Source organism: Petaurus breviceps, unplaced genomic scaffold, assembly GCF_028583685.1.
Source record: "Petaurus breviceps papuanus isolate PSGF00001 unplaced genomic scaffold, PetGlider_PUasm1.0 99, whole genome shotgun sequence".
NCBI classification, from domain to species: domain Eukaryota; kingdom Metazoa; phylum Chordata; class Mammalia; order Diprotodontia; family Petauridae; genus Petaurus; species Petaurus breviceps.
This window is the reverse complement of record NW_027187465.1, coordinates 1,977,088-1,990,188: the sequence shown is the minus strand read 5'-3', so window position 1 is coordinate 1,990,188 and position 13,101 is coordinate 1,977,088. Positions and strand designations below refer to the sequence as shown.

Here is a 13,101-nt window from a genome sequence, read left to right as displayed (position 1 = left end):
GTCCCCAATCCCCCTCCCCCACCTCTTACCATCCACAGCTGGTGGGTTTCCCTCGCCTTCCCAGCGCTCAATCCACAGCTGATTCTAATTTATAAAATAAAATCCACTAGAAAAAAACATAAATAAGATAGTCTGGGGGAGAAAATATGACACACACGGGTATGTTTAAAGATGGACCAGAGGTGGCAGATGGATTGAGCCGCCAAACGACAAGATCCCTCCTATTTCCCGATTAGAAGAGGGTAAGGCATTCCGGGGATCTCCCCATTGGGAGGGCAAGGCAAGAAGTATTGAATTCTGGCTCTTTTCACACAGGGCCACAAAGGCCAAGCCCACCCTCCTTCCCCTAAGAATCTCCCGCTTGCCCGCCCACCTCCCAGATCCCTTCTGCCAGACCCCAAGCCAAAGCCCCAGTGTAATAGAGCCAAGGGAAAACTGTTGACTCCCAGGCTAGGAATCAAATTCATGCTATCTAATCCCCATAAAGCTCCCGTTGCTGGCATCTGATCCCTCTTTTCGTCCTTAACTGACTGTTCAAAACCTGTCTCTCCTTCAGCCTTCCAAGATGCCAGGGCCTCTTCTCCTGCCCACCCCCCACTCCGCAGAGGGCCTGGTCTTTTTACAAAATAAGGTCTTCCTTCCGTGCTTGTTTGCTTTCCCCAAACCCAGTTCATCTCGCCTCTCCTCTCGCTGGCCCTCCCCCATTCAGGTCAAGGTTTTTATCTGGTCCCATCTTCCCCTCTCAAGGACCCCCCCTGGCCCCTTGGATGGTGCCCTCTCCAGGCCCCACCCCCTCTCCGGGCTCCACCCTCCCTGCCACCAACAAATTCTCCAGTCCCCTCAGCTTCAGAAGTTACACATGACTCAGCCCTACTCTCTCAAGCTATCAGCTTCCAATCTCTCCTCCCTCCCTTCACAGCCAAACTCCCCAAACTGCGGCCCTTTCAGGGCCTCCACTCCCACTCACTGATCAGTCTTTGCAGACAATCTGGCTTCTTATGGCCCCAGTCAAGTGAAACCACTCCCTCCAAGTCCACCCCAGATGGTAACAGTGCTCTGCTCCCCCCATGCCCGGCCCGGGCTGCTATCAGCCAATTCCCCTGAGGTTTCCTACGATCCAGACCCAGAAGAGACCTCAGGACCCATCCCACTTGATAGAGAAATTACATGGCAGGTCCAGAGAGAACAGAAATGCAGGTCCTCTGGCCCAAGAGATGAACAATTATCTCTGCTTTGGAGACCGTGATGCACAGATGTGTTGGTGCAAAGATTCCTACTACCAAGTTTGCCCAGAGCACTGGGTTGTCTCAGTGGATGTCATACTTGTTGAATATCTCACCTTCTTTCCCCCTCCTAACCAATTTCTATGGATCCCGTTTTCTTCCAGCTTCCCAGGCCCTAAGTCCTCCATGAACCCACCATGTCTCCCCCACATCCAGTCTGTTGCTGGGTGCCCACTGGACCTCTCCATCTTTCCCCCTTCACCCAGTGACACCAGCTCAAGCCTAAATTAAGTCTGGGCTGGCAGGAGGATTTGCCAAGGCCTTTTTGGTGCCCACCTGCCACCCAACTGTCACTTGTAATTCCAAGAAGCCACAGGGGCCACCACAGGCTAAACCCCAGGTTGAGGGTCAGTGAGAAGCTTCAAACTCATCAGGGAGTTATGTGAATCCCCTTCCCCATGAAACAGGCCCTGTGAAGTTGTACAATTCAGGAACTCAGCTGTGGGAAGCCTTCCCCCGGCAGAATGGCTGGAGAACAGTTTGTTCCAAGGCAAGGAAGGTGGCTAAAGATGATGATGGTAGGCACCACGGTCATCCACTGCATCCCAGGCCACGGCCAATCAGCTTGATTTTTGTCCTGCCGCTGAACCCCAATGCTCAGGGAGTGAGGCTGACGCTTGTGTCTGCCTCACTTAAATCCAACACGCTGCGATGTCACTGGTCCTCCTCAGAAAGGTCAAGTCTTAGGGCTATTACAACAGCCTCCTTGCCTCCAGCCTCTAAACCTTTCTCCACATGTCTTAATCACTAGGACTCCACTGCTCCCCTAGTTCCAAATTCTGGGGTGAAAGGCACATTCCTCAGGTTGAATGTCTTTCCCAGCTGGCCCCAGCCTACCTTACCTAACCCATTTTTGTCCCCTCTGTCCAAACCCTCCATTCCAGTCAAAGTGACCTGCTCTGCCCTTTCCCCTGGATTGGATAATCTCCCTCTAGTCTCTACAGAGGCTCTATCTGGCATGCTCAGAACTTTCTTCCAATTCACCCTCACCTCCTAAGTCTTTGTTTTCTTCTAGACTTTGTGAAGATAAAAATGAACCGGTAGCTGTAAAACATTTAACACAAGAGCAGAGGGTGGGGCTAAGGGAAGAGGGTGTCAGGGCAAAGCTGGACAGCCACTGGTCAGAGAGGAGACATCAATTGAAAAGCCAGGCATCCAAAGCTCCAGCCCATGGTATATCGGCACTTAACACATCTCCTATAGGAAAGCTTTCCTGATCCCAAGTTTTATTGATCTGAGTATCTGCTATTACTACAGCAACTTCCATGACTCCCAGAAATCAGTCAATCTTAAACCCTTTACAACCTGGAGCTAACCTACCTTTCCAGCCCCAAACTGGCTTGCTTTCCTTTTTAAATTAATTTGTTTACAGGATTCAATCCCACAATTCCTTGAGTTTCACATTCTGTCCCCCGCCCCATGGCGGCATACAGTCAAGTATAGGATCTGTAAATACTTTCACATTATACATTAGTCAGGTTATAAGGACGGATTGTATCGGATGGAATGAAAAATGGTAAAGAGGACATAAAACCAAACAAGAAAAGGAAAAAGATCAGGTATTTTGCTTCCATCTGGATATAAACTCAGTTCTTTCTAGTTCTTTCTCTGGATGCACATATTTCTCTCCATCATGAGTCTTTTGGGATTGACTTATATCACTGCATTGCTGAGAAGAGTCCAGTTTATCAAAGCTGGTCATCACACATACGTTGTGTCTGTAATTGTGTACAAATTCCTCCTGGTTCTACTCTTCTCACTCAGCATCAGTTCTTTTAAGCCTCTCCAGGTAAATATGAAGACCGTTTGCTCCCCGTTTCTTATAGCACAATAGTATTCCATAACACGCATACACCACAGCTTGTTCGGCCATTCCCCAATTGATGGGCACCCCCTTAATTTCCAATTCTTTGCTACCACAAAAAGAGCTGCTAGAAACATTTTTGTACATATGGGTCCAAACTGGCTTTCTTGTTGGTTCAGATATAATCCCCAACTCCAGCTCCGAGTTTTTGCCCAGGCTGTCTTCCGGTCTGGAAAACTCTCCCTCCCCACCTCTATTTCACATGCCATGTTCTCCCAGATGTCTCTGCTTGGTCTTCTGCTTTCCACCTTAACACTACTCCCCTCTCCCCCTCCCCCCCCACATCCAATAATCCCCTGCTATACAAGGTATCCCAAAAGTCTTGCTGACATTTTAAAGTTTTAATAGGATAAAACTGCACCAAGACATTTGGGACACTTGTCTATCCGAACATGTTTCCCCAATAATCTGAGAGCAGAGTTTGCCTCACTTCTGGCCTCTGTATCTCCAATGACATAGCACAGTGACCAGAACATAAAAGATAATTAATAGATTTTTGTCTATTGATGGCACCATGTATTTCCCCCATTATCCCCAGTGGAATAGAAGTTCATTGAGGACAGAGGCTTTCTTGTTTTTGTCCTTGTGTCTGTCCCCAATAGCTGGCACACAGCAATCTCATAAATGAATCCAAGGATGCAGCCACAGGGGTAACAGAGTATCCAAGATGTGTGGAAGTCCTAATTCACAGCCCCATCCTCATGGCCAGACCCAGACCATTGTGGGATCATTGTGGATGGAGGATTGTGGTCCATTACCAAGACCATCCACCCCCATGGATTGGGCATCTAATTGGATTTAGGGATGGAAGAGTGTTGCTTGGCTTCTCCCACTAGTTTCCAGGCTCCCTCCACTGGGTCCAAAAGGCTCCTCCACCAGGCTCCCACTTTTCCCAGGGGGTGTCCAGGCTGGGGGCTGTCCGCTGGCCCCAGCTGCTCACGACAGGGCATTCTGCTAGCCTTACCATGGGTGGATGCATGGGTTCTGCCATGATGGGCTGCTGGATAGGCTGGGTCATGGGCTGCTGCATAGACTGATGCATTGGCTGCTGGATAGACTGGGTCATTGGCTGCTGGATAGTCTGGGTTATTGGCTGCTGGATGGACAGGCTCATTGGCTGTTGGATAGACAGGGTCATGGGCTGCTGGATAGATTGGGTCATGGGCTGATATGTAGACTGGATCATGGGCTGATATGTAGACTGGGTCATGGGCTGATATGTAGACTGGGTTATGAGCTGATATGCAGACTGGGTCATGGGTTGCTGAATAGATGGGTGAATGGGCTGGTGTGTAGACTGGATCATGGACTGCTGAATAGGCTGGTGGATGGACCCCAGCACAGGCTGCCACATATGCTGATTTATGGGCTCCATCATGGGCTGATGTATGAGTAGCCCCATGGTTTCTGGCCTGGATTGCTGTGTGGGCTCCAGTTGCATGAGCTGCTGCCTGGCCTCTGGCATGGGCTGCTGCGTGGGCTCCAGCATGGGCTCTGGCATGGGCTGCTGCCTGGGCTCCAGTTGCATAGGCTGCTGCCTGACCTCTGGCATGGGCTGCTGCATGGGCTCCAACATGGGCTGCTGCCTGGCCTCTGGCATGGACTCCAACATGGGCTGCTGCCTGGGCTCCGGCATGGGCTCCAACATGGGCTGCTGCCTGGCCTCCGGCATGGGCTGCTGCCTGGGCTCTGACATGGGCTCCAACATGGGCTGCTGCCTGGCCTCAAGCATGGGCTGCTGCCTGGCATCCAGCATGGGCTCTTGCCTTGGTGGCTTTGGGGGCTCCCACGAATTTTCTTCCTTAGATTTTCCTATGGGTTTTGGCACAGCATCCGTCAAACTGTGTTTCATGGTTTCAGCTGTCTCCGTGTGTTCCTTATCTTCACGGCTGTCACCTACACTGTCACCTACAGTGTCTGCTGCAACCACCTGGGGGCAGATAAGAAAAGGAGGAGAGTCACAGGGAAGACCAGAACCTACCCAAGACAGTGGAGCTAAGGGAGGGGGGCATCGGGGCAAACCTGGACAGCCACTGGTCAGGGAGGAGACAAGCCAGGCATCCAAACCTCCAGCCCATTGCCCCTCCTGCTAACCCTTCATTGCTGGACTGAAGTCTAGAAAATGCTGCAAAGTAAAGGGAAGGGAAGGGATGCTGGAGGCAGGAAGGTCCCTCCTCAGATCTGTGGATCTCCACAGGGATCATGGGAGCCAAAGTCAGGTCCAGCCCTGCCACTGCAGGGACGAGGAAAGAGGCCCAGTGGCATAAGATGTGACTGAGCCCAGCCCGCCGCGGCACAGAGGCACCGGGAGGCCTGAGGGTCTCCTGGTCCCAGCCCCTCAAGGCCTAACATCCTGGCTCTGGGTCCTTTTTTTGGGCTGCCAGGGTGGGGAGCAGAAAGGGCTAACAGCAGGCAGGAGAAGCAGTGGTCAAGGAGAGGGAGAACTGAATGTCAGCAGGACCTGGGAAACTGCCAAGAGAGGCAGCCTGCAGCCAGGGAGCGGGCGGGGGAGGGCCAAGACTCACATCAAAATGGGAGGGGACGTCCTGGGGGGCCCTGGGCTTGCGGCCATAAAGGAGCTGGAAGGGGCTTCTCCTCTTGTTTTTGGTCACTGCTGTCCTCAGGGAGAACAGGGCTTTGTCCAAGACACAATCCCACTTCTCCAGATCTCCCTTCACCAGGCTCCACAGGGTCCTGAAAGCAAGCAGGAGTCATCTGGCCAGGGCAGAGACCCAGGCCCCAGGGAATCGACCCTCCCCCCAGTGCCAAACAGCACTGCTGTGTTGTGTCACTTGTCCCCAGTTGGTGGAAAGCCTTCTTGCCCCCAGACCAGGACTCTCTCCATAACTCTACCCAGCCATTCTCCAAGTGACATCCTTCCCCTCCCAGGACAGGCTCTGGTCATGACCAGGCCAGCCCCCATCTTCTCTTGCAAACATAACCTCCTTCCCCCTAATTGTGAGGGGGCAGGAGAGCACCTGGGACCCCCAGCTCTGCCACTTGGGACTCAGTTTCCCCTTACAGCTGATAAGGACAATCTCCAGTCCTCCCTCCCTGGCGTCTCTGCCGGCAGCAGGTCTAGTGGGGCCAGGGGATGGGGCCAGTCAGTCCTTACCTCCTAATAGAGCTGGAGGTCAAGGACAAGATGCTATTAATCTTTGGCTGGAACGCAGACATGATGATGTCTAGCTTGCCAAGGGGCACCCCCAAGCCCTGGAGCTGGCGCCGGAGGCTCCGATTCACCTGCAAGCAATTGTAGGTCATTGCAGAGGAGCCGCAAGGGCTGGAAAGGTGGCCTTAGAAGGAGAGGGGTATGGACGCTGGGGTAGAGGGAGCTGGTGGGCTAAGGGGGACTCTTGGAGGGGAAATACCAGAGGGGAGATGGAGAACTGAGGCTGACCTGGGGAGCCTGGGGGGTTTCAGGAGACAAGGACAGGCCCCCAACAGAGAAGGGGGAGGAAGGAGCCCACCCCAGCCCTCCCCACCCATCTATAAATGGAGGGGAGCTGCCCTTACCTGGCTCACAAATGGAACCCGCAGAGTGGTGACCAGAAGCTGGGGGCGGCCAAATCGGAGAAGGAAGGGAATCAGGGCCCAGGCCACTTCCACCGGATTTTGTTCCTTCAATGGGGAGGCCTCTACCCACCGTGAGTAAGCGTCCACAGACAAAAGGATGAAGCGAAAGCCACTGGAGGTCTCCACCAGGGGCCCCACCAGGCCCAGGCCCACCTGCTCAAAAGCTTGAGTGACCTGAGGGGAAGAAGCCCAGGTCAGCCATCATGGAAAGCACCTTGGAAGCCCAGTGCTCTGGGAGCTCGGGCCTGGGGCAGGGGAGCAATCTGCTCGCCCCAGCCCCCAGCTTTCCAAGATTTCCAACACTCCTTACTGGAGGAAATGGTAGAAGCCTGATATCTTGGCTCATGAGTTATATGGACAGATCCAACTCTCAATCAGCTGAGCCACTGGGAGACCCCACTGGACCTGGAGTCAGGAAGACCCAAGTTCAAATCTAGGCTCAGACACTTATTAGTGTGTGACCCTGGGCAAGTCACTTAACCTTATCTGCCTGAATTTCCTTAACCCTGAATAGGGGATCATAACAACACCTAGCTCCCAGAGTTCTTACGGGATAATATTAGTAAAGTGCTTAGCAGTGTCTGGCCCATAGGAAGTACTACATTAACACTCATTCCCTCCCCTTTCTGTTCCCAGCCTCCCTACTCACCTCTTCAACCTGGAGCACAGGCAGTGGGTCCTTGCTTCTATGGCTCTTGGGGACACTCTGTGGAGAAGAGGACTGTCCATCTGTCTATCCATCCCAGACCCCACCACAGCAGGGCCCACAGGGAGCAGAGACTCTTTTAGGATAACCCACCCCCACTGCTTTCATGGATGGGAAAACTGAGGCCCAGAGAGAGCAGGGATTTGGCTAAGGTCACACAGCTAAGAAGGGGCAGAACAAGCCCTCAAAGCCAGATTCTGCCTCTAAGTTCAAGGTTCTCTCCATCGCTTGGGAGGGTCAGGAAGCCCAGGGAGGACTGGCTGGACTCTAAGCCCAAGCTGGCAATCCCTGTCCACCCGACTCCCCTGAGACTGTTACCTGAATGGGCAGAGACTTCTCCAGGCGTGATTTCTGAAAGCAGTTACATTGCTTGACCTGTGGGGTCAGGGATGAGACCGTTGGAGACTGGCCAAGCTCAGACACCTTCCCATACCTGACTACCAGCTTCCCCTAGCCTGGGAATGCCAGCCAGCCAGGACTCTGACATTCTTTACCAGGCTGAAAGGGGGAAACCTCACAAGAGAATCCCGCTAAGGTTTACCCTGATTAAAGGCAAAGACCTCCCCCCATTCCCCACTCCCCATCCTCTCCCTCACTCCCTTGAGGTGATGCCAGCCAGGGGGCCCAAGGAGGAAGATCCCCCCCTATGAAGCAGTGTGGAGATATAGTGTGATGCCTCTCCCTAGGTGGGGAACCCGGAGCCCAGTGAGGGGAAGTTTGAGCAAGACTCTTCTCCAGGTCCTCAGTTTCCCTCTTCTGTAAAATGGATTGCTTGCATGAACCTCAGGAAAGGTTAAAAAAAAAAAGAGAGCCCCAATATGGACCAAAATATTCATAGCAGCACTTTTTGTGATAAATGAGGCCGGGAAACAAAGTGGGTACCCTTGTCTGGGGGATTGGCAAATGGACCTAACAAACACCAAGAAGAACCTTGGGTAGACTTATGTGAACCCAAAAATGTATTTGCCACGATGGCAAGGGAAGGGAGGCAAGCATCTAGTAAGTGCCTACAGTCTGCCAGGCACTGAGCTAAGCTCTTTTTACAGTGGATTTTCACAAGGCAGGGAAAAGGGAGTGCCCAGTTTAAAAGGACAGAACAGTGCCTACCAGTGGCTACCATGGAATGACAATGACCCCCCGAAGGGAAGAGGAAAATCACCACCCTCCTGGATTGGGTTCTTATCTCCATCACAAAGGGAAGCTTCCAGGCTAAGAGCTAAGAGGACAGCCTTATGCAAAAGCCAGAGAATGAGAAATGCTGCAAAGTTCCACAGTAACCCTCATTTTACAGTTGGGGAAACTGAGGCTCGGGGAGATGAAGTGGCTTTCCCAGGGTCATCCAGGAAAACAAGAGAGTCCATGTCTATCAGGGCCTCTCCTTCCTGGGAGCTGCCCCTGCCCAGCCCCGGGGCCCATTCTCAACTGACCCACTTGGTGACATCTTGGTCAAGGTGGGGCCAATAGTAGCACACAGAAACCTTCTTTCTGGTTTCCTGCAAAGTGCAATGGAGGCCTGAGGAGGGGACATGGGCCTGTTTCACCAGCTCCTGCCGCTGCTTCCGGTCCAACACCACCAGCAACTTCTTGCCAGGACGAATGAACATCAGATTGTCGCCTGCAGATAAGACACCCTGAATTGGTTCCTGAAGGAGTCCTGAATTGGTTCCTGAAGGAGTCCGGCCTCAATCAGGTCTCCAAGAGCCTCCCCACCCCTCAAGGGGATGACCCTGACCCCAGACCCTTCCCTTAGGGAGGTAACCTCTGATGATTCCAGCCCCTCCCCCAGTCTGAGGGGGAAGGCAGCCAGCTCCAGCCTTCAATGTGACCCCTCCCACATTCATCCAGACAGAGGGGTGGATAATGACTCCACCTGTGTGCCAGAAAGACTGCTAGATTAGGACCTGTGTGCCTGAGTTCAAATGCAGTCCCTGCACTGGGAACCTTGGCCAAGTTCATGGGCTTCACTTTCCTTATATAAGGATAACAATGAACAGGCTTGGTAACTTCTATGCAAAGCTCCTTCTGCTTCTAAGTCCATACATCTGTGGTCATTCAGGGAGTACCAGAGCTCTTCATACTACAAAGTCCCCTGTCTGGTGGGAAAACAGCCCCAGACAGCACACAAAATCATGAGACTGGGGAGACACTGCTGTTGTTGAGATCTGTCTGACTCTCTGGGACCCCATTCGGGGTTTTGTTGGCAGAGATATCAGAGGGGTTTGTCATTTTCTTCTCCAGCTCATTTTACAGATGAGGAAACTGAGGCACACGGGTGACTTGACTTGACCAGTTTCACATAGCTAGTGTCTGAGCCCAGCACTGCACTACAGCTCCCCTAGCTGCCTTCAGTCAGGAGGAGGGATGGAGTATTCAAATCCAGCCTCTGATGTTTACTACTCATGTTCCCCCTGGACAAGTGACTTGACTTCCCTGGGTCTCGGTTTCCTCATCTGTAAAACCAAGTGTTGAAGATGGCCCCTTTGGCTCTCAATCTAGGTTCCCTAATATATAGCAATTAAGAAACTCTTAGTGCCTAGGTAGGAAGGGAACCCCTGGTTCAATCAAATGGTAGACCAGAAAGCCAGATCACCAGCATGAGGAGAGTTGGGGGATGGGTTTGCCTGTGAGGGAGAAGAAATAAAGGAAGAGGGCTTTCATTTGCATAAAGGTTTCCTAAGGACAGGGCAAATTTAGGCATAGAGGCAGCAGGCAAGGATTCAGTGAGACTGAACACTGAAGAGGGAGGGGACAATGCAGGGGTCAACTCCCAGAGAAAATAGAGAGGGAAAGAATTGCCTTGGCAAGCTTCCTTGGCAGCTCTGTAGAGTCAGGAAGCCCTGAATTCAAATCTTGCCTCCTCATGCACTTGCTTTGTGACTCCAGTCCCTTTACCACCTCTCTGAGCCTCAATTTCCTTAGGTGGGGAAACCCAAAGCCCCTTTGACCTGGGATAGCTTCAAGGTTTAAATGAAATGCTAAAACCCTAGCAAGAATTGTTGTTTGTTAATCTTGCTCAGACCCGGCGCCAGAGAGGCATGGCACTCAGGAGGGCTGGCCTCCATCTCGTGGGTACCTGGGGAGTCCCAAGTGCCAGGCTCCGACGGGAGAAGATGCAAAGGCTGGTGGGTAGCACTAGGGACCGGGAAGGAGAGAATAGCAACTCCCATTTCCTAAATGCCTTCCGCAAGCGCTTTACATATGTTAACCAATTCCATCTTCACAACAACGGGGAGTGAGGCGCTATTATTATGCCCCTTTTCCAGATGGGGAACCTGAAGCCCAGAGGTTTATAAAGTCAGGGAGGTCCCCCTCGGGCCTTGCTGCGGGCACACGTGGGCTCTGGGAGGGATGGTCTCCCATCCAGCTGGTGGGCGCTGGGAAAGGGAGGAGCAATGATGGGGGAGAAGGGGCAGGAGGAATTCCAGCTAGGTGAGAGAATAAAAAAGTGATTCTATTATGTGAAAGACCTCTAAGAGAAGAAAACAAGGGGAAAGCAGGGGAGACACAGAAAGTGCCAGTGGTGGGAAGGAAAGAAGACTCCAGAAGTTTGGGAGAGGCCAAGTTGGAGAGATGGCCGCGGGGAGGCGGTGTCTTCAGAGGGGGAGATTCCCTCAGCTCCCACCTAGTCAGGTCTCTCTGCCTCAAGCCTCTCCCCACTCTAGAGCACCCTTCACTCAGCTCAGTGCACCCTGATCCCTCTCCATTGGTCAAACCCCAGCCATCCTCCCACAGTACCTAAGACCTCCAGGATCCAATAGAGATCCATCATACCCCCTTATCCGCATTACAGAACTGAGAGTCGGGGGGAACCCTGTTGTCATCTAGGCCAGGAGAGTGTGGCCTTTTTTGTGTAGGGCTACATGGGGCCCCCTTTGGGGGCACTTGAGGACCAGGACCCCTTCTCCGAGTAATAAATGCAGTGGTCAAAACATTACCTAGTTCATGCATCCCTATTTAAGAATCCCTGATCTAAGCCATATTGTACATGGAAGGGATCCCCAGTCACATGCCCAATGGTATCCATTCTGGGCTAGGAGCCCCCCCAAGGTGAAGGGACCCACTAACCTGGACAGGAACATCCAGGAAGGTGAATACTCTCGGATACTAATGGTGGTGAAAGGGACCTCCAAGGAGCCCCCAGATTGAAGGACAGGGCTCAGGCCTCGTGAAAGCCAGCTGGGGGGGCCAAAGGGGAATCCACTTTTTAAAAGAACCAGACCAGCCACCTACACACCCGGACATACTCAGTTAAACGAGGGGGCGGGGAGGGCAGTACGAGGAGACGGAGGTCATTCCCAGCTCTGAATATAAATGAAATAAGGGTCCACCCAGATCCTCTAGGGGGAGGGGCAGACCTAGCTCCCCGCCCTCTCTCAGTCCCAGAAATTTGTGCTTGAGAGTACAGGAGCTGCATCCTGGCTTGGCCGCTGCCAATCTGGGTCTGCTGGGTTTCTGGCTCCACATTCTTAGCAGAATCACCCTCTTCTAGGATTTCATCACACCCCCTTTCAAGTCCGTTACAAAAGCCTTCAGGAGAGAAGGCTCCCCTCTTCACTGATTTCTCCACACAGAAAAACTTTGGTTATTTCTAAAGCCCAAGTCTGACCATGTCCCTCACTTACTCTACAACCCCTCGTAGCTCCCCAGTGTTCTTAGGTATTTAGAACCCTTACGAAGCCTCCTCCGGTCTCCCTTTCGAGGCAGCTTTCACACATTCTACAACCAGCTAGGCCAGACCGGCTGCTGTTCCCCAAACCATTCCCATCTCCTCCCTCCGACGCCTGCTTGGTCTGACTGCCTCGAAGCCCTTCCAAAGCTCAGTCTGTGATCTGGCGCCCCCAGGAAGCCCCGAAGCCCGAGACCAGGCCTAGGGGTCTGGGCTCAGCCCCGGGGCCGCGGGCGGATAATCCGCAGCCTGCCCGCTCACCTTCCAGGGAGAAGTTCTGGGCCCGCCTGCGAAAGTCGCGCTTCTGTGTAGCGGTCACCAGGTGGTCCGGCAGGGCCCCGCTCTCCAGGAACTTTTGGACTTCGAGGATTCTGCGGTCCATGGCTGGGGCTCAGGGATGGCTGTGGAGAAGGAAGAGGGTCGGATCCTGAGCCTCTGCCCTTCGACTCCAGGCCAGGGCTCTGAATTCGAGTCCCGATTCGTCCACTAAAGCACTGCGTGAGCTGGGCTTTAAGGGCTACATGGATGGAAATGGGATAGCAGCTTGGAGTCCGCTGAACTTACCAGCCCTGGCCGCGGGCCAGCGGAACCGACTGGTCCAGAAGTCTAGGAGGCGAAGGGAGGGCCAGGTGTGTAGGGGGGTGAAAGGAGGGGCTAAAACTTCCGAGAGGTACGCCCCTCCCCTTCCCACTCCCAGGGACCGCTCAGCCAGAGGATGGAGATGGGAGGCTGGGGGTGGGGGAGCTGGGCAAGCGCATAGCGACTCTCCCCCTCTCCACTGGGGAAGGCAAGAGAGGCTCCCATTGGCTCAGGCATACGCGGGACCCTCGAGGCTGGGAAAGTCCCTCCCCTACTACTTACACCCACTCTGAGCATCCAGGCTGGACTTGGGGGGTGGGGGGAGGGGAGAGGTCTCTCCATCTTTGGCCCTCTTCCCTCCCCCTCCTCCAGGTGGGCTGATGCCCCTTCCCCGGCAAATAAATTAACTGGCATTGAGTACCCACCA

General features: G+C 53.3%; 1 protein-coding gene across 1 annotated transcript; it reads right to left on the bottom strand.

The window, feature by feature from the left end:
• Positions 1 to 2,492: 2,492 nt before the first annotated feature.
• Positions 2,493 to 12,838, bottom strand: LOC138156252 (uncharacterized). The gene is made up of 9 exons (XM_069081457.1): positions 12,660 to 12,838; positions 12,357 to 12,496; positions 8,857 to 9,044; positions 7,748 to 7,804; positions 7,373 to 7,429; positions 6,664 to 6,897; positions 6,263 to 6,390; positions 5,673 to 5,841; positions 2,493 to 5,077 (listed from the first exon to the last, which is right to left on the bottom strand). The coding sequence occupies exons 2-9, from the start codon at positions 12,475 to 12,477 to the stop codon at positions 3,980 to 3,982; spliced, it is 2,052 nt and encodes a 683-aa protein (XP_068937558.1). The 5' UTR covers positions 12,478 to 12,496; positions 12,660 to 12,838; the 3' UTR covers positions 2,493 to 3,979.
• Between the last annotated feature and the right edge of the window lie 263 nt (positions 12,839 to 13,101).

Bases quoted from the DNA above. Each gene is read 5' to 3' on its own strand.
- LOC138156252 (XM_069081457.1), bottom strand. From the start codon at position 12,477: ATGGACCGCAGAATCCTCGAAGTCCAAAAGTTCCTGGAGAGCGGGGCC. The intron at 7,805-8,856 runs GTCAGTTGAGAA...CTGACCCCACAG, and splicing joins ACCAAGATGTCACCAAGTGG to GTCAAGCAATGTAACTGCTT. The intron at 6,898-7,372 runs GTGAGTAGGGAG...TCTTCCCCTCAG, and splicing joins CTGTGCTCCAGGTTGAAGAG to GTCACTCAAGCTTTTGAGCA.